This window comes from Meleagris gallopavo, chromosome 15 (assembly GCF_905368555.1).
Source record: "Meleagris gallopavo chromosome 15, MGAL_WU_HG_1.1, whole genome shotgun sequence".
In the NCBI taxonomy this organism is placed as follows: Eukaryota; Metazoa; Chordata; class Aves; order Galliformes; family Phasianidae; genus Meleagris; species Meleagris gallopavo.
The window spans coordinates 761,433-780,635 of record NC_139418.1 but is presented as its reverse complement, the minus strand read 5'-3'; the positions used below and the strand labels follow the sequence as shown (position 1 = coordinate 780,635).

Here is a 19,203-nt window from a genome sequence, read left to right as displayed (position 1 = left end):
TGAAGGAACCATCTTGCAGTAAAGGACAGATTCTGTTGTTGCTGAGCAGCACCAGTTGCCTTTCTTAGAGCTTTATTGCTGCTCAGCAATGCAGCAGGAGCAGCCCAACGTGTCCGAGGTGCCCCATCCATCACAGGGCAGCAAGCAGAGGAGCAAGGTTTCCCAGAAGAGCTGGATGATGTTTCCAGCTCTCAAAGTGCCCTTTACAGGAACATGCTTTAGAGGGTCATACCGATGCTGGCCTCTCAACCCCTAAACCCAGCAGTAAAACAGAAGAGGAATTCTCTATCCTTAAACCCAGAGTCGCAGATGTCAGCATCAGCTGGGAGTTCTGAGCAAAACAGGTAGGAGTTAAAAAATCCCCAGGCACACCTGGGAGGGCAGCTCCAAGAGGTGCAGCCCTGCTGGAGCAGAGGGCAGCCTGCTGGCAGCCTGCTCACCCCTACAGAGGGTCTCGTGTGCCTGAAGTGGGGCTGGCTTCTGGCACCCAAAGGGGCCACGTGGGCTGGAACGGGCTTCTCAGCCAAAAACACTTCTCATCCTAATCCTAAACCAACTCTTAGCTCCATCCCCTCCTTTAAATATCGGCTCATATAGCTGGAGTCAGCCTTAACATTCCTGGGACTTCCAGTATAGTGATCTTTAATACATGAATTCCTCCATAAGAAGAGCTCCGAAATCCACTGTATCCAAACAGAAAGGCAAGAATTAGGGAGCACTTTGCCTCCACCTTCCCAGCCCTCTGTCCCTGACAGCTGCTGCATTAGTGCAGACTGCAGGGCAGGCTGCAGTGGTGGCTTTTCATCCGTGGCAAAGAGGACACGTAAGAGCAGGGGTTAAAGACAGAACAGAACCTGCTGGGATAGGAGGAGAGCGGGAAGCCTCGGCCTTGCTTGGAAGCTGTGTCCAAAGTCAGCCCTGGCCCCAGTCCTTGTGCAGCCAGGGTACAGCTGGCTCTGCCTTGCTCACCCAATCCTGACCACGAAATTACCTCCCTGCTCCATGCTGGGCCTCTCCCACCATCGCCGGGTGATGGCGGACCCCACAGAGGTGGTTTCTGGGTTACCGGCCCTTGCAGGGTAGCAGATCTGCTGCTCTCTGACGCCGCATGCCGGGATCGTGCCACCCTGTGGGGTGCTGCCAGCTCAGTCCTGCTACTGAAGGTGAGCTGGGCTGTGGGTGGCTGTGCCAGGCAGCTCTGGGCCGGCATGGTCCCCACTGAACAAGGCCAGGGGCACAGGGCAGCGGTGTCTGTGCTCCAGTCTGACCCTGGCAGAGCTGCATGGGTGACCCGTGGGTCCTGCAGATGAGGGTGTGCTCCACACATCTCCAGCATGAAATACAGGCTGCAGCAAGGAGAGGTTGTATGCAGAGCAATTCAGGGGCTCTAACACCACGTGTGTCCCCTGTGCCAATCTGGTCATCAGCTCTTTGAGCCCTGGATGCACAGGACCTACAGTCACACCGCAGGGCTGTGTGCTCACTGCGGAGAGGAGCAGCAGCAGAAGCCCCCCAGCAGCAACGTGCTGCTGCAGCAAAGAGCACTAAGCCGGGCTGCAGCGCATGCTGGGCTCCTCTCTGCAGTGTTTGGCTGTGGGATGTTTGGCTTGGGCTGTGCTCCTGTCCTGCAGCGCTCAGGTGCTCAGGTTTAAGACAGCGCCTCACACACAGCTCTGCTCCTGTTGGCAGCCTGGTACCCGAGCGTCCCCAGCCCCAGGTGGTGCGTGGGGATGTCGGGGCTTTTGCATCCCTCTGCCTGAGGTGGTGACAACGGCTGCTGCAGACAGCACTGCAGCACTGCCCCGTGAGCCAGCCAGCAGCGGGCACTGTCAGCTGCCCCAACAGGTCAGCTCTGGTGGAGCTTCCAGTGCTGAGCCTTGCTATCGCTGCCTCTGCACCAGCCCTGCCCGCCGCCACGGCTGTCCCATTGCCATTGCTTGGCCCTGCCTTGGTCCTTGAGCAGCAGCACGAGCTGTGCTGTCAGACGTCAGCACGAGGCCGCAGGAACAAGCTGCACCGTCCCTCTGCGCCCACGCCTGTCCCCAGCGCTGAGGCCAACCTGGCCTTGCTGAGGGTGGTGGTGGGGAGTAGTGCCCGGACCTGACAGCAGCCAGGAGGGAGCGTGTGCTGCTGTGCACGAGTATCCCTGCAGAGAAAAGGACGCAGCTGGGGGCCGCGGTGCTGCTGGCTTCGCTGCCCTGCAGCTGCCGCTGGCTGTGCCCTGCTGCTGAGCTCAGCCCTGGCACCGCACGCTTCCAGCCCAGCAGATGCTCCCGCTCTCCAGAACAGGGGGTGGGCGGTGGGTTCAGGCCAGCATCGCTGCCCCCAGCCCACGCAGGGTGAGCAGAGCCCTCAGAGCAGCACCAGCGTGTTCCCCCCGCCTGCAGGAGGTCCCCACCCTTTCATCTGTCGCTTTTGTCTCTTGTGCAGATGCAGTGCCCAGAGATTAGGCTGCAGATTAGGGCTTTACTGAATCCTGCTGTAGGTTCCAGCTCCAATCCCAGAAGGACCGACGTGCAGCCACATCTCCCTGTAACCTTGCTGGAGTCTGGAGAGGCATTTACCACCCTATGCTGCCCTGTGCATGGGGGATGGAGCCCCAGTATTTGCAAAGACTGTGGCAGCTGCCAGGCTTTGTCCTGGGAAGGAAGGCTGGAGAGAGGCAGGAGCTGAGGCTGCCCAGAGGATGGAGCCAGCCATGGCCTGCGGGCAGCTGAGCTCAGTCCTGCAGCAGCTGACTCCTCCCTGAGGCTGGAAGTGCAGGCTGAGCACCTGGCAGCTCTCACGTGGCCTCATCCTTTTGCTAAAGTCTTGAAAGCTGGGAGGGACCAAAGGGATCGAATCCATGTAGGGATGCTGCAGCACCAGAAGATAACAATCCAACTGAACTGCCTGTCTGCCTTTTAGCAAAAGGGGAAACTGAGGCACAGAGCAGCAGCGTAGAGCTCTGTGGCCTCCCCAGGCTGCTGACAAAGGGGTTTTGGCATCAGGAGGCGGGGGGCATGCGTTGTGTGGGCAAACAGTGTGCATGCTGCTGGGTGCTGAGCAGCACAGTGAACACTCAGTGGGGTGTTCTCACTGCAGAGAGGTCCAGGCGTGTCCCCGTGGGCTGAGTCTCTTAGGTCTAAGCATTTGCCCTAAATCAGCCAGGACTGCTGCTGGAGTGAGGCAGAGTGCACAGCCTGGCACATCACCTGAGGCTGGAGAGACACTGGGTGCTGCAGAAGGCTGCCAGCATAAAGTGACTGCAAGGAAGAGATGCAGGGAGGTTCCTCATGCTGTAGGAGTGCCCAAAGGCAGAGGTGCCCAGGCCTGATGAGGATGTCTGTGTGTGTAATTACTGCTGGGATGTGTCAGCTCAGGGACCTGGCACACACACACGTGTGGCTGAGACTGGGGCACTGCCAACGAGCCCAAGATTTGGGATCATGCAACTTACTCCCAAGAGGAAAACACTTCACATAATCACAGCATGTGAACATAGAACCATAGAGTGGGTTGGGTCTGGGTTGGAAGGGTCCTTTGAGGACTATGATCATTGAGATCATGGAACCATGGAATCACAGAACAATTGGGTTGAAAGAGCCCTTACAGCTCCCCAGCCCCATCCCTGCTATGGGCTGGCTGCCCCCCAGCTCAGGCCGCCCAGGGCCCATCCACAGCATGGGGCACCTCCAGAGATGGGGCACCGCAGCTCTGAGCAGCAGTGCCACTGCCTCGCCATCCTCTGGGTGAAGGATTTCTTCCTAACATCTTACCTAAATCCCCTCTTTTAGTTTAAAAGTGTTCTCCATAGTCCTGTCACTGTCTGCCCATGTAAAAAGTCATTACTCCTCCTGTTCACACGCTCCACTGCTCCTGGAAGGCTGCAGTGAGGTCTCCCTGGAGCCTTCTCCACACTGAACATCCTCAACACTCTCAATATGACACAAGGAAAAACCAGATTAGAACACACCAAACATTCATGTGTGTACATGAGAAATACACAACACAAATGGTACTGGAAAGCGTGCCTCGGGGCCGCAGGCAGCTGCTCCTGGGTGCCAGGGGAGCACTGGGCTCAGGGGCGGTCACTGCGCAGAGGCTGGGGGAGGTCAGAGGAGCTGACCTGCAGGCTGAGCTCCATGGAGCTGGTGCCCAGGGGAAGCTCCTCCTGCACCATGTACTCCTCACTCTGCTGCTGCTGCAGGTGCCAGAGGATCAGTCTGGACAAGAAGTGGCTCTCGGCCTCTGCCGGTTCTGGAAAGAGGAAAGGCAAAGCCGTGCTCATATCTGTGCTGAGAGGGGCTCTGGGCAGGGCTCTCAGCAGAGCACCCGTGCTCACCTTCATAGGCGATGAGGCGGTACGTCCCCGCGCACTCCCTGGAGCTGCCCAGGATGTCCCGCAGCGTCCTGTAGAACAGCCGGGCCTGCTCCAGCCGCTGCTCCCGGCCGAAGGCTGCACACTCATCCTGCGCCATGGCGTACAGCGTCTGCAGCGGGGACGCAAACTCCAGCACGCAGGGCCTGGGCTGTGGGGAGACAGCGTGGGGAGGGCAGCGCCCACTGAGGCCCCGGTACTGCCGCCCAGAGCTGTGGTGCCCGTCCCTGGAGGTGCCCCATGCCACGATGGGCCCTGGGCAGCCTGAGTTGGTGAGGGGCAGCCGGCCCACGGCAGAGGCGGGGTGGGGGGCTGTAGGGCCCTTCCAACCCAACCGTTCTGTGGTTCTATGGGTTGAGCAGTGCAGCTCAACCTAACCCAAACCCTAACCCTAACCCTTGCCTCCATCCCCAACCACACAGGCAGGACCTCCACCTGGGGACACCTCCCCCACCTGGGGATGCAGGGCTGCCCCAGCATACCTTGTTGTCCTTATCCCTGATCATATACAGGCTCTGTCTGTAGACTCTTCTTTTGATGCCTGCCCGGGTCAGGGTGGTCTCAGGAAGGTCTGCCAGGTACTGGATGTTGCTGTCAGCCTTCTCCAGGTCATCCCAGATGTCACAGTTCAGTGGGACCAGGATGTGGAGCTTCCAGGTGTCGTGGTGTGCCCGCAGCATGGGGTTGACCCTGCTGATCTCTTCCATGCACTCCTTCAGGCCTGGAGGAAGAGTGAGGTTTTGGGGGAGAGCAGCATTGGGGTCTGCTCCTCACTGTGGAAGTGGGAGGGCTGCAGGAGCCATTTCCATCTATAGTGCAGAGCAACAGCTACGTACGTGGCAGAACTATTTTCAGGTAGCCGACATAGTAGGACCAGGCGAGGCCGTGAGCAACATTCTTCTTGGAGCTCTCAGTCAGCTCTGACACCTCCACTGCTGAGAGCTTCTGCAGAGGGAAAAGGAGAAAAAAAACAGCAGCGGGGCTCAGAGAGCAATGCCCGTGACAGGATGCAGAGCGGTGGTCCTGCAGATGGGAGGTCAGGGCAGGGTGTGCCCAGCCCCTTCCCAGCAGCACACTGCAGATATGGAGCCAGGTGGCCGAACATCACTGCTGAGCATCCCCTTACCTGCAGCCCGAGGGCAAGGACCAGCAGCTGGCACAGGCAGGCGAGGGCGAGGCGGGGGCTGTGCCCGTTGTCCTCTTGAGGGTCCAGGTAGGCTGAGCCGCCGACAAGGAGCAGGGCCAGGTGCCAGTGTGGAGGAAAGCAGGCACACAGCATCTGCCAGAGGCTGCCATGGTGCCTGGATGGGCGAGGGACAAGAGGTGGGCTGACACCTGGACTGGAGGGGCCAGGTGGGAGTCAGAGACAGGGAGTGGATCCCCCAACGGTGCTCACCTGGAGCGCAGGTGGAAAATCTCCTCTGCCAGGCAGCAGCAGCCCTTGAGCAGCACCCCGAGCTGCAGGGCCGCCAGCTGGGTGCAGGCACGGTAGGTGATGGGCATCAGGGGCTCCCCAATCAGGAACAGTACCACGAAGCACACAGCCAGCAGCACGCACGCTGCATGCCGTGCCCGCCCTGCACGGGGCTCGGGGATGAGCAGGGCAGCAGGGCTGCTCCTTGTCGACAGGTCCTGGGGCATCTGCAAGCAGGAAGTGGGGGCAGCAGCAGCTGGGACCCCCGAGATCCACATCACGGTGGAGTGTGGATGTGCATGCCCAGAGCTCAGTCAGCACTCCAGAGCTTGCAAGCACAGCTCACACCCTGCATGCCCAAATCAGTGCCTCACCGACCACTCTGCTGCCCTGCTGATGCCACCCCTGTGCTAATGCACCCGTGGGCACTCACCAAGATGCAGCTGTGATGCTCGGCACTGGGATGTCTGTGCTGTGGGCAATGGACGCAGCAGTGCTCAGCACGCACAGCCACGGCCTCCACTTCCTCCGGACGCTACTGCTATGCGCAGGGTCTGCACAGCTCTCAGTGCAGGGAGAGGGCAGAGCTGCACGGCTGCTGCAAACCTAATGGAGAACAAAATGAAAACGAAAGCTGCTCTGGCAGCTGTAGGTGGCAAGGGAAGGCGTGGAGCCGCCCAAGCTGGGCACCTGGGGGGTGTCTGTGGCTTCAGGAATGCTGCCCTGGGCAGCTCCGGGGGAATGCTGCAGGTTACAACATGCAGGAGTTTATGGCTCTGGAAAACCCCAGCATCCCTGCCAACTCACAAAGGCGCTGTGCCGGGATAGAATGAGGAAGGAAATTAAATCAAGCTTGTTTTTTGCTTAGAGTGGGTTTCCAAAGCAAGCAGAACTTTGGCAGAAATGGATTCCTCCAGTGAGGCTGACCCACAGCATTCCCCACACAGCCCCAGGGGAGCTTGGGGCTCTGCTCATGGGCACCAAGGGTATGGCTGGAGCTCCTGCCCACCTTGCTTTCCCACCTGGGCACTGCCACAGCCCGGGCTCCTGATGGAGGCAGAGAGCTGTGCGCCTCCCCAATGCCAAGGCTGGCCAAAACAGGCAGATGCCTGCTTCTACCCCTGTATCGTGGGTCTGTTCCCCACTCCCAGCTCCTGCCCGTGGCTGTGCCACTCTCCTGCTTTTTCAATCCCCCCACTCTAATTCTGCCCATCTCGCTTTTGCTTCCAGGCTCTGCCCTGTGCCTGCTCCTGTCTGCACACCCTGGATGCTCTGGTGCTCCTGTTTCCCTCACTCCTTGCTGGCTGCATGCTGCACACAGCCTGCCCTCTCCTTGGAATTTCCTCACACATCCATTGGGGTTCTCAACTCTTTTGTGACACCAAAGCTTCTTCCCTGAGAGATTTTCTCCATTTGATAATAGATAAAATTGTGATTTATCTGCCTTCTTTCAATGTCCTTTAAGCTGCCAGCACCTGCAGTGCCCATGGCAATGGGTTCTTGTGCACGTGTCAGACGGAGGAGTCCTTCTGCTTTTGGGGCTGTTCCAGGCTGCTGCTCTTTGAGGTGTTCCCGTTCTTGTGCTGGGACACCTGCAATGCCCTCAGGTCTCAGGAGCCTTTGCCCTCCTGCCCGTAAGCTGCCTCTCACCCAGCTCCTGGCACAGGGAAGCAGGCATCCACATATTTCCTCACCTCCCATCATGTGGGCGGTGGGCACAGCACGGGGCTGGGTGGAGTGAGATCACAGCAGTGTGATGCTGCAGGTGCACACGCCTTCCAGCCACTTCTCATTTGTAACGGAGAGCCACAGAATCACAGAACTGTTTGTGTTGGAAGGGACCCCCAGAGGCGTCCAGTCCAACCCCCCGCAGTGCACAGGGACACAGGGACACCCGCAGCTCCATCAGTGCCCACAGCCCATCTCGTCTGACCTTGGCTGCCTGCAGGGACGGGGCACTCAATCCCACTCTCAGTGTCACTGATGAAGATATTAAAGAGCATCAGTCCCAGCACGGACCCCTGAGAGCCACCACTTGTCCCTGATCTCCATCCAGACATGCAGCCATTGACCACTGACCACCGTTCTCTAGGTGTCACCTTGTGCATGCCTGGCTTCCTTCTCCCATTGCGCAGTTGTAATTACATGGGGGTGTGGTCACGTTCTTTCCTTGTTCCTCCTCTCCCACCCACTTACAGGAAACCACTGCTGCCTTCTTGGCCAGGACGTGCATCTGAGGGAGGTTTATGGAGGAGAGACACTGGGCAGGAGCCGGTCCTGTGGCACACATCCCTCGTGCTATGAAAATGAGCTTTAGTTTGGTTTGCACCAAAACCAGAACAAGCTCGTGAAAGAACGAACAAAAGAACCATGGAGCTTGGGAGGATGGGGTAGCAATTGCCAGAAATGGGAACCACATCAGCAAAACAGCAAAACGAGCTTCTGTGCCTGCATAGTGGACACTGCGTTTGTTTGGATCGTCGTGCGCTGCAATTCCCCCAAAGCCTTTTTCTTCTTGTAGAAAAATCCATTGCTAAAAAGCAAAACCAGCAGAAAAGCAAACAAAGCCCCCAACGTTGCTTTGTTGAATGAAGAAAAACCTCTGTGTCCTGAGCAGTTTTTTTTTGTGCTCCTGTTTCCCTACCGCCTTGCTGGCCGCATGCTGCACACAGCCTGCCTCTCCTTGGGATTTCCTCACACATCCATTGCGGTTCTCAACTCCGTGTTTTTAAGCACATTTAACTGAGACCAGGAGAAAATCACTGCAGAATCACTGCCATCAGGCTTCGAAGTTGTGTCAGTTCTGAGTTTGAGTTGTGGTGTGGTAATGGGAAACCAGGGTGGGGCACGTGGGGCTGTGTGGGGCTGTTTGAGACCCTCTCAGCTCATCTGGTCCTGTGCAGCCACGTCCCCTGTGCACAAATCAGTGATGTGGGAGCACAGGGAGCTGCCGTGGAGGCACAGTGCTGCCTCATGTCCAGCTGCCATCCAGCAGTACCCCAGCCCTGTTCATCGCAGGGGAGTTGGACCAGATGGCCTTTAGAGGTCCGTCAACTCAAACAATTTTGTGATTCTGCAATAACAACTATGAAAATGAATTTTCTACATTCCTTAGAGAAGCTCACATCCATATGGCAGGAAATAAAAAAACATCCCTGGCAGGAAAATGAAACCGAAAGTGTTTTTAAACTGTTACTTTCACAGATGTTGATTATCCAGATTGAGTTCTACAATCACAGAACCCTAGAATGGCCTGGGTTGAAAAGGAGCACAATGCTCATCCAGTCCCAACCCCCTGCTGTGTGCAGGTCGCCAACCAGCAGCCCAGGCTGCCCAGAGCCACATCCAGCCCGGCCTTGAATGCTTGCAGGGATGGGGCATCCACAGCCTCCTTGGGCAGCCTGCCAGCACCTCACCACTCTCTGTGTGAAAATCTTCCTCCTAATATCCAACCTGAACTGTTGTTCAGAGGGCTTTTCAGAGCTCAACAAGGAACAAACAGCAACCCAGGCTGTTTCTGTTGCCACTGTGAGCTCAAGAGTTTTCCAATTTGGTAACAAAATCCACAGAGCTCTGAAAAAGCAGGGCCCAGTCCTCAGGATTTGTGACCTGAAGGCATTCTGAGAACTGCCCAAGCAGCAGCGTAATGTTAAGCAGAAGAGCCAAGCAGGGGGCTGCCCTTCCTGCAATCCCAGGCAGCCAGCGCTGAAGTCCTGACAGCATTCTGGTGCTCTGAGAGCCATGGGCTGTTTTCAGCATGAGAGGGGGATGTGAAGCTGCCGCCTGAAGCATGTCTCTGCTCAGCACAGCTGTCTGTGCTGGGAGACACTCAGTGTGCTAAAGCTGCTAGAGAAAACACCTGAAGTTGTTGTAGAAAGGGCAGCAGCAGCAAAGCCAGCGGGAGCAGTGACTGTCACCAAGAGACAGACCGTGCTCCCCCAGGGCCTTGTGGGGGCTGCAGGATGAGCACAGCCCTGATGCCAGCACTGCACGGGGTGCAGCCAGCAGGTGGACACAGCCAGCAGGTGGATGCACACACCTGCAGTGCAGAGCCGAGTATTTCATCTTCCGATCTCTCCTTTGAACCTTTCACGTGAGAATGAGAAGAGCAGAAAGCAGCCCTGCTGCAGCAACTGAAGGTAAGCAGACAGGTAAGGTTAAAAACCCCGCTGTAATTCACTGTGAACGTCCACTGTACAAGAGAGCAACACACCGGGAACCAGGCTGTCCTCCGATGGCTGAAAAGGAGCAGGAGCTGGAGACTTGCTAGAAAGCCTTACGAGCGCCAACACGAAGTAAAAGGGCTCTCGACATCTTTAATGCAGGATCTGCGCTCAGGGTTACCAACACGGAGCCCACAGGGCGGGGCGGGGCGGCGGCCGTGCGGCCATCAGGGCACCTGGAGCTGCGCGCGGCCTGCCCGGACCTGCGTGCCACCGAGCACGGCCTCCCCAGCTCCAACACAGCCCAGACCCCCGCCCGTATCCGTGCCCACGCGCTGGGCCGAGCACGGCGCAGGCGGCCCGGAACTCCCGCGCGTTCCCGCGGAGCCGCCCCTCACAGCGGCGGCGCGGCCGAGACTTCCTCCCGCCGCAACTACTCGCGTGACCTCTACGTCTCGCGAGGTGCTTCGCGTCACGCGAGGCGTTTGCTTATCGCGAGATCGTTGCGTCACGCGTAGCGGCACCGTCGTATCCCTCCGCGCTCTCCCCCTCCCCCTTCTGGAGAGTTCTGTGCGCGCGCCGCACGGCAAATAGTCCCCGCGCCTCCCGCCCGCCCTCGCCCAGCGCGGCTCCGCGCCCCCGGCCCGGCTCCGGCCCTCCCCCCGCGGCGTTCACTCTCGGGCTCCTCCCGCCTCGCTCCGGGCGGCGGCGGTGCGGCGGCGGGCAGGGCACGGCGGAGCGATACGCGGAAGGGGTCAGCCCAGAGCGGCGCAGCGCAGCACAGCGCAGCGCATAAAGCGGCGGCGGAGCGAGCGGCGCAGCGCGGCAGTACCAAGCGCAGCCGGCCGGCCCACGGAGCAGCGCGAGGCCGCGCCGGGCCCCTCGCCGTACCGCCGCCTTCCGGGCCCCCTCCCCTCCCCCTCATTTCCTCCCCTCCCCCTTCTCCTCCCCCCGCGCCGCCACCTCCGCACTCCTCCTCCTCCCCTCCCCCGCGGAAAGTAGTTCCCCGCGGCCGCCCCCTCCCCGCGCCCCTCCTCGCACCGCGCACACAATGGCGCTGAAGAGAATCCACAAGGTAAGGCCGAGCCCCACGGCCCGCCCCGCCGCCGGGCCCGACGCCGTGACCGAGCCGGACCGCGGGGCGCCGCTTCGGGCCGGCCGGGCGGCGGGGCGAGGCCCGTGGGCAGAGCGCGGGGGGACGGCCTGGCCTATCGGCCTTCCGCCGCACCGGGAGGCGCTGCCCCGCTCTCCCCCCCCCGTCGCCGCGACGTGGCCCCGGGGAGCTCCGGGGGCCGCCAGGGGGCGCGGGGCTCCGGGGCTGCCGGTGGGGAGCGGAGCGGGGCGGAGGAGGCCCGGCGCTGCGGAGGCCGGCGCGGCGCGGGCGGTTCTCAGCCGGGGAGCCGCGGCCCGCGCTCGGGGCCGGTGGCGGCCCGGCGTCCCCGGGCCCTCCGGGCTCCTCGCTGCGCCCCGGGCACGCCGCGCTCTGCGGCGCCGGACGAGGGCCGCGTTTGGGCGTGTTTGCCGCGGCCGGAGTTGTGCTGCGGTTCGTGCCGCTCGGCATCGCAGCTGAGCAGAGCGGCGCGCTGTGTGCGCCCGGCGACGGGCCGGCCCGGCCGTTCCGCTGTAATTTTAGTTACTGGAAGTCGCACGGTAACCGGTTACGTAAGCGAGCGGCGTTCCAGTTCAGCATCGGTCCGATCTGACGCTTTCGGTCACTTAACGCGGCGCGGGAGCTGATCGAGGCCGCTTCCCGTGCAGCTCCCCGGTCGTTCTGGAAGCCTCTGCTGCCGAGGCTGGACGGGTAGTGTTGGTCCGGGACAGCGCCGGGAGTGCCTGGACAGAGCTGTGAGTGCGGGGTGCTGTGCCTGCTTCGGGGCCGCCTGGCAGATCAGCAGAGCTCCTTCTTTGAAACAGTGCTTGCTTTGCTTGCTGCTCGTGCTTCAGCAGGAGAAATGGAGAGTGCCGTCCCTTGGTGAGCGTTGGTTGCTCATGGGTGGGCTGTTTGCATTGGTCCTCGGAGGTGAGAAACCTGAGGCAAGATGGGCTGCGTTGGATTGCAAGGCCCTCACAAGTGGGGAGGCAGTGAGAAGTGGTGCACAAAGCTCGGCGCAGTGCTGAGCGGTGCAGTGGAAATGGTGCTGCAAACCAAGAGCTTCAGTTAGGGCTGTGATGGGGTGCCCAGCTGCTCATCTGGCAGCCTGGGTGCTCTGAGAGTTAGCTGGAGTTGGGCTGCAGGTGGAGGAGTGCTGTGGTGCCTCGTTGAGCTGCCTACCAGTGTCTGCTCCCACCTGGGCTGTGCTGAGCTGTGTGGGACTGCCCGTCCCACCTCCTGTTGTCCTGTCTGCAGGAGCTGCAGCAGTGTTGGCCCTGTCCTGATCAGTGGCTCCAGCCTCTGCTCTTGCACCTGGTGACAGGAACAAAAGGCTGTGGAGCATGGATTAAGTGGAAGTAATCCCAGCAGGCTTGTGTATGAAGAAGCAATAGAAAGGAAAGCTGCTGTTTAGGCATTTTTGGAGGATACTATGAGTCTTGATACACCAGTGTACATGTCTGCATCTGGTGTTTATGCTTGGTGCTTTGGATTTTATTCCCTACCACAGACCAGACCATGCATGAGGCTTTCTGCAGAGTTTTTGGACAACACAGGGATGAGAACTTCAGGAACAAGCAGCAAATCCCGGGAGTGAACAAACCTCTGATGCCCTGGAGCTGCTGTTGCACAAAGTGGTGTCTGGCACACTGAGCCCCTCTGGGCTGGAAGTGGGGTAGAGCCCAAAGCTGTCTGCCATCTGACCAGAAGTCTTGCTGTCAGCGTGGAGGTGCTGCCAGATGTGGGGTTGACAGGCTGTCTCGGCCTGGAGCTGCTGTGCCAGCTCTGCAGCTGTTCTCTGAGCTGATGCTGCTGGGGGGATCACACATGGAGGAGCTGCTCTCAAGTTGCTGCTTGTGGTGTTCCTGCAGTACTCTTAATTCTCCCAAGGTGTGGACTGGCACTCAGATTTCGCCAGGAAGGAGCTCCAGGTTTTAGAAGTGCTTAGTTTTGGGCAAACTGGGATGCGTGCAGTCATGGTGGCCAAAGTAGCCATGAAGTGTGGGAGTAGCAGTTTACTATAACTTGTATATTTGATCATCATTATCTCTTAGAAGGAATGTGAAGACATACAGGGCTAGGGAAGGGGTGATGCTGGAGACCATAACAAATGGTGCTCGTTTCAGGACTTCAGCTGCAGCATTTGGGGTTCAGCCACATCCCTACCCTCGTAGCCAAGCAAGCAGGGCGCTGCCTGGAGTGGGAGAGCAAGGGGAAGGTGAACTTCCTCCTCTGTGGGCTCCCCTAGGAGGGAGCTTGGTGGGCCTGCAGTGAGGGAGCAGGGGATGAGGAGCTGTGCTGGGGATGCTGGCTTACTCCTCCGGAGCTGCTGCTCGGCTCCTGCCTGGCACCTGGCCTCTGCAGCATTCGGTTCCTGCACCAAGAGGAAGTTATGTGCTGCTTTGGTGTTCTTGCTGTTGAGGCTTTGAAAGAAGATGAAAGGTGACTGATGGTTACATCACAGCTCGCTCACAGCGCGTTCCCTGGCAGGCTGTGTGTGTTTCGTTAAGCTTGGCTTTTCTTACGCTGCTCACTGAACTGCGTGCCGTCTCATGTGCAAGTTGTAAGAAGTCAAGAAGGCCAGTGGATCTAAGCCATTCTATGCCCCAGAAAGGCAGATTCTGTGAAAGGAGAAGGATTAAAATCCTTCTGAAGAGTAAAGCGTTTCTGTTGTTAGGAAGAAGCAGCCTTAGAGTGGGAGATATTTTGGAATTGCAGAGTCTTGTAGGCCAAAAGTGCCTTTGGAACCCACGGTTGGATGCCGGAGCCTGGGTGAGTGCTGCCTTGACAAACGGTGCCAGGGCTGCGTGCCGCACAGCCTGCCCTGCGTGCTGCCTTCGTGTCAGGTAAGTGCAGGAGCTGTGCTGTAGGGCAGGGTGGGGCCTTGCTGCCCCTTCCACACGTGTGGACCTGTGCAGGTTGCTGGCAGGCAGTGCTATTGGTCATTGGCCCTGTTACGTATTGCTTGGCAGCGATCTGTTGAAAGCTGCCAGGAAATCGTGGTTGAATGGCTCCAAGTTCCTTTTTGGTGAATTAAATCACAGTTTTATGACACAGTCCTCGGCTGCCTGTCACTGAGGGATTTGGGGGCTTTGGGCGAAGATTCTTGCCGAAGACAGATTAAAAGCTTATTTTGCTGTCAGGTTGCTGCTGCTGTAAGTGAAAATAAGGCTTACAATCAAGCTAATGATGTGGTCTGTGAGTCAATTAGAGCTTCTGAAAGCAGCTCGAACTGGAGTAAGGAGGAGGGACCACGGCTTTGCGTAATCTTTGACTGTTTGGAGTCCTGTCTGATGCGTTGGAGTGTGTTTGAGGAGCTGCCCCAGGACAGCAGCTGTCCTCTCACTCGGCCGGCTGCTTGGTGCCGCTGCTTCTGCCGCAGTCAGAACAGAATCCTTAAGCCTGGCCTTGCCTGCTGGCCAGGGCCTCCCTGCCACGCAGCAGATGGGCAGCGTGGGGCTCGTTGTCTGGGGAAGCGAACTCACACATCTGCAGCAAACGCCTCTGGAGTTTACAAATAAACGAATTAAAACTTGGGACGTGGACAGGGTTAAACTTGAAGCTGGAACTTGGAGCGCTCCTGTTTTTTGAAAATTCTTGTGCTGCTTGTGGAGTCCCTGATTCAGCTGCACTCCAAGTGCCGTGGGCCAGCTGCTGGAAGGGGGGGCAGGGCGGCAGGTGGTGGCTCTGAGCTGGGCTGCAGGCTCACTGCTGTGCCCCCTCCTCACTCGGGTGCTTTGCGAGGCTTTGGTGCAGTCAGGCAGGCTGTGTTACACACTGCATCTTTTCTGAAACGCTTTCCTGGGGCGCCGGGTGGGGCTGTGCTTTCTGCTGGGAGCTCGAGCGCAAGTAGAGCTGTTTTTGGAGCCGAAGTGTCAGTTTCTTGTGCAAGGCCTTAGCTTTACTGGAATACCTACTTCCCAGGTGTAGTTTTGTACGACTTCTCTTTGGGCAAGGTACTTGAACTTTGCTTTGCAGCGCGTCGTGCCTTCGGTTCCTTGCTTTTGCTGAGGGGCCAATTGAGACTTTTAAGTTAGATCTGAGGGGTGGTACGGTCCTCAGCAGTGGGCCTGGCTCCTGTGGAGGAGAAAGCAGCTCTGCAGCTCGCTGTCCTGCTGCTCTTGGAGGCGGGCTCCTAGCAGCCAAAAGCCTCAGCTGGAACTTGCCTGAAGGCTGCCTGGTCGTTTGCTTTTACATTCCTGGAGCAAAGCCTTCTGCACCAGAAACTCAACTGATAACCACCTGCAGCTTCCTCCAGGTGCTGGTTTGATAGCAGTGCTGTCAAGACCTGGTCAGTGACCACGGAGCCTTTCTGGGACGGGGGGGGATACAGCAGGCCGTGCAGCTCAGGGTCTGATAGGTGGTGATGTCAGCTTTGCAGCTGATACCAAACTGCAGTGCAGTCTTCTGTCTGTGAGAAGTTAGTTTCATATGAACACCTGGGTAATTAGCTCAGATTTAAGACAATGTTTCTTCTGTCCCTCAGTAACATCTGGGAACCAAGCCTTGGGTAGGTGGGTGCTCTGCCTTGTGAACTGCTCCAACAGCTTCTAAAAGGCAAGGTAACCTTCTGGATGCTCTGCTTTGTGTGTGGCCAGGTGTAGCTGCATGTAACCATCATTCCTGTTTTTAAACTTGGCCCTGCAAGTCTGTTAAGGGACTGATAGAAGTCTGGCTAGTACGTGAGCAGCTTGAAGAGAAAGCTGTGTGAAGTGTGGTATCTGTGCCCTGCTAGGAAGCCCCGTGCTGTGATAATGGGTGGCAGAGCAAGTGCAGCTTCAGCAAGCAGGCAGGGACAGCCAGCTGTGTGGTGCAGCTGACGGTGGAGGAAGAGGGTGGGTGACACCCAGGGGAACTGGGGAGGTGGCCTCATGTGACCCTCCTGAGGTTGATCCAGGCCAAATGCAGGGTGCTGCTCCTGGATGGGGGCCGTTCCCCGTCCCAGACTGAGTGCTGATGGCCTGAGCAGCCCTGTGGGGAGGGGCTGGTGGGGGGGAGCGGTGAGCCAGCCGTGTGCTGGCAGCCAGGAAGGCAGCTGTGTCCTGGGCTGCAGCAGGATGAAGAAGGGGGCTGTCCCCTTTTATGAGGACCGTCCTTCCCCAGCGCAGCGTTCAGCCCCGGGGCCTGGCACGAGAGAGATGTGGAGCTGTGGGAGTGAGCTTGGGAGAGGCCACCAGGGTGCTTGGGGAGCCGGAGCACCTCTCGTCTGTATCAGCAAGTGTGGTGGTGGCTCTCAACTAAGAGAGAGGAGAACTTAGCTCAGGCACAAGGAGGAAATTTCAGGCACTGCTGCCCAGAGCTGAGGTGCCCCAGGCCATGGATGGGCCCTGGGCAGCCTGAGCTGCTGGGGGCACTGAGCCCGTGGCAGGGGTGAGGTTAGGGTGCTGGAAGGGCCCTCCCAACCCCACCGCTCTGCAGTGTTGGGACTGCAAGAGTAGTGCCGTGCTGCAGCTAGTGCTTGTGCTCCAGAGGAGTCCTGAGGAGGTCCAGCTCTTCCACTGTTATTTTGCCTGCCCTACAGCAGCTGCAGGGCTTTATGTTGCAGGAGCTTAATTTAAAAGTTGTTTCAAAACTTCTGTAAGTGCAAGGAGTCTGTGCATCACTTACACAGGCCTTTCAGTCTGTGGTGCTGCAACCTGTGAGTTTGTAAAGGAGAACCTGAAATGCTGCCTGCAGTGAGAGCTGTACCAGTGACCCAGTCACCTCTCTGCAGCGAGATACTGTGCACAGATACAAACCTGAAGTATGCCTTCTGCCTGGAACTCAAAATTGAAGAGAAGGAAATAGTACGCTGTGTAGCTGCTGTGAGCCCTGCCTGCAGTGGGGCCACGTGAGGTGCTGCTGTGCTCTTGCAGTGGTATTCCTTCCCAGGGTGGCCTTGTTGCATTGTAGGTGTGCGCAATGGAAGAGAAGAGGTTGCCAGCTGATACGGAGGAGAGGCTTAGGTGCTTTTTTTCTAATGGATGTGTTTAGAATTCTGAGTACTGTGGCATTAAATTGCCTTCTCCAGGAGATCAGGGTCAATAGCATTCGGAAGTTACTGTGCTTCACACAGTTATTACAGGCTCTTAGAAAAATGAGGTATGCTCCTGAATTTTTATTTACACTTTTAAGTTCTTATGCCTGTACTTACAGTGTGTGTGTGTGCATAGAGAGCTGCTGCGCTCTGTGTGCTGGGCAGCACGTGCCTGTCAGCTGAGCAGGAAGGCACAGAGCTGGCTGCCCAGCCTGCTGCTGGCTTACTGGGACTGGAGCAGAGCTTACTGGGACTGAGGGCACTGCTCTCAGAGGGGCTGTGTTTCTAAGAGCAGCTCTCTGTGAATGATGTCGCAGTCCACGCTGCTGTGGGATGAAGCAGAGTGCTGTAGCTCGGGTTGGAGCTCGATGTATTTAATGTTGTGGACTTAGAACAGGTGTGCAGTGGGTGGTGTAAAGTGTGGTGACGGGGAGTGAGTGCTTTATGGATCTCTTTGCTGTTTCAGCAGAGAAGGAAGAAGGGAATCCTCACAGGGCTAAAATTGGCTGCTCTGTGCTGATTGCAGCTCTGAAGGGCTTCCCTCTTATTTAATGGAGACACTTGGAGGGCTGTCCACCTTCAGGTGTGCCGTAGCCGCTTCAGCAGGTGCTGCATGCTCAGTGTCTGTTTCAGTGCAAGTCCACGGGGGGTTGGGCTCAGTGGCTGAGCATGGGGCAACACAGATGGGTTGGATTTGGGGATCTTGTTCCATTTGTGCGTGTCGTTCAGTGCCAGCTTCGTGGGCAGTGTGTAGGTGTGGGCCTTGAGCCCAGCTGAAGGTCTGCTCCAAGCTGAAGGTTGGGGTAGTTTGGCTCACGTCACGCAGCTGCACATTGAAACTTGTCAGAGATTGCTTGAGTGAGGCTTGGCTGATACAGGTACTTCAGAAACGTGGGGTTGTGTCTGTGCACTCGAGCTAGTTACCAAGGGCCTTGTGTTTTGCTGTGCAACCACCTCTAGTCTGATGAAACAACAGGGGAAGTGGAGTTCTGCAGTAAGTGAAAGTGCTGTGGGGGAGCAGCTTGGGAGCTGTTATGGGGCAGGAGGGGGGAGGGCTGGCAGCGGGCTGTTGGCCTGGAGCTGCCCTGGCTCTGTGGCCTGGACACGGTCCCATGCAGGAAAAATCCAGGGTGTAATCAAGGTACTAAGCTTTATTCTCAGTGAAGGTGAAATTAACCTGATAGACACCGTCACTTAGTGAGGGTTGTGCGAGCGGAGTGTCAGGAAACCCAGGAGAGGTAACTGATGTGTGCACCAAATAAGTTGCGTTGATTTCAGGAGTGACTTTGTGTCCTGGGCTGTTAGCTTGGTGGTGGTACTGTTCCTGTGGTCTCACCTCACTGATGTATGCAGCTGATGAGCAGCACTCCCACAAAGAGCAGGAGTAATAGCCCGAGTGCCACCAGCAGCTTTTGTAGCAGTAACGTGAGTGGTGTTGAAATTGAATGAAACAACTGTTCCTGTTTTTTGTTTTTCTAGGAGTTGAATGACCTGGCACGTGATCCTCCAGCACAGTGTTCAGCAGGGCCTGTTGGTGATGACAGTAAGTATGCCACTGTCAGCCTGCACGCGTGGACCCTGTGCTTCTGAAACAGGACACCTAGTTCCTCCGTAAGGAGAACTTGGCTGTGCCCTTGGCTGGAGTACTGGAGACTGTTCCCATACCAGCCAGGCACTTGGTGCTGTTCTGTAATACCATCCCTGTGGATCACCCTGTGTCTGTTTCATGGGAGCTCTGTTTCCTCTCCTGGTGCTATGGCATTCTCATATCAACACGTGCAGTCAGCATGCAGTGAGCTTCAGTCCCACTCTGGCCCAACCAGTGTGCAGTTTTCTACAGCTGTCTGAACTTGTTTGGTACCTAAATTATATATAGTGTAGTCACGTGGTCCTGTGGAAGTAAAGCAATCTGCTCCTAACGCTGGGTGGTGGTACACCAAGGTCACGGTTAACTATATTTTGCACAGGACTTAAAGCAACCACTGCATTTCCTAAAAAGGTAATGTACAGTCTTTGAAGGTAGCATGGTGAAATGTGAATGGGAGGAAAACTAATCAGTGAATTGAAGCTTGAATTATAAAGTATTTTTTGATCTTAAGTTACAGGAACACCTGAAAAAGCTGTTTGTTTTTAATTGGTTTGTGCTGTTGCACTATGGAG

The 19,203-nt window shown here is 57.5% G+C and overlaps 2 protein-coding genes across 12 annotated transcripts in view; one reads left to right on the top strand and one right to left on the bottom strand.

The window, feature by feature from the left end:
- Positions 1-3,944: 3,944 nt before the first annotated feature.
- STING1 (stimulator of interferon response cGAMP interactor 1) lies at positions 3,945-10,359 on the bottom strand. Of its 5 annotated transcripts, none has more exons than XM_010718793.4 (8): positions 9,814-10,359; positions 6,208-6,380; positions 5,757-6,030; positions 5,487-5,661; positions 5,197-5,305; positions 4,843-5,081; positions 4,325-4,511; positions 3,945-4,239 (listed from the first exon to the last, which is right to left on the bottom strand). In XM_010718793.4, exons 3-8 carry the CDS (start codon positions 5,999-6,001, stop codon positions 4,061-4,063), a joined length of 1,134 nt encoding a protein of 377 aa, XP_010717095.1. In that variant the 5' UTR covers positions 6,002-6,030; positions 6,208-6,380; positions 9,814-10,359; the 3' UTR covers positions 3,945-4,060. The 5 variants fall into 5 exon arrangements, with proteins under 5 accessions (XP_010717095.1, XP_085093210.1, XP_019475881.1 ...); XM_085237084.1 differs by lacking the exon at positions 9,814-10,359 and adding an exon at positions 7,874-9,747; XM_019620336.3 differs by lacking the exon at positions 9,814-10,359 and having other exon boundaries at positions 6,208-6,440.
- A 349-nt stretch (positions 10,360-10,708) lies between these two features.
- UBE2D2 (ubiquitin conjugating enzyme E2 D2) overlaps positions 10,709-19,203 on the top strand; it is a 29,246-nt gene continuing 20,751 nt past the window's right edge. Inside the window, exons 1-2 of one of the 7 annotated variants that reach the window (XM_085237091.1) lie at positions 10,709-11,012; positions 18,523-18,586. In XM_085237091.1, coding sequence (XP_085093217.1) covers positions 10,989-11,012; positions 18,523-18,586 — 88 coding nt within the window. In that variant the 5' untranslated portion in view covers positions 10,709-10,988. Of the gene's footprint in view, positions 11,013-11,174; positions 11,783-11,935; positions 12,918-15,630; positions 18,038-18,522; positions 18,587-19,203 lie in introns of those variants that run through there. The other 6 variants (XM_085237087.1, XM_085237088.1, XM_085237090.1 and 3 more) reach the window with 6 other exon arrangements.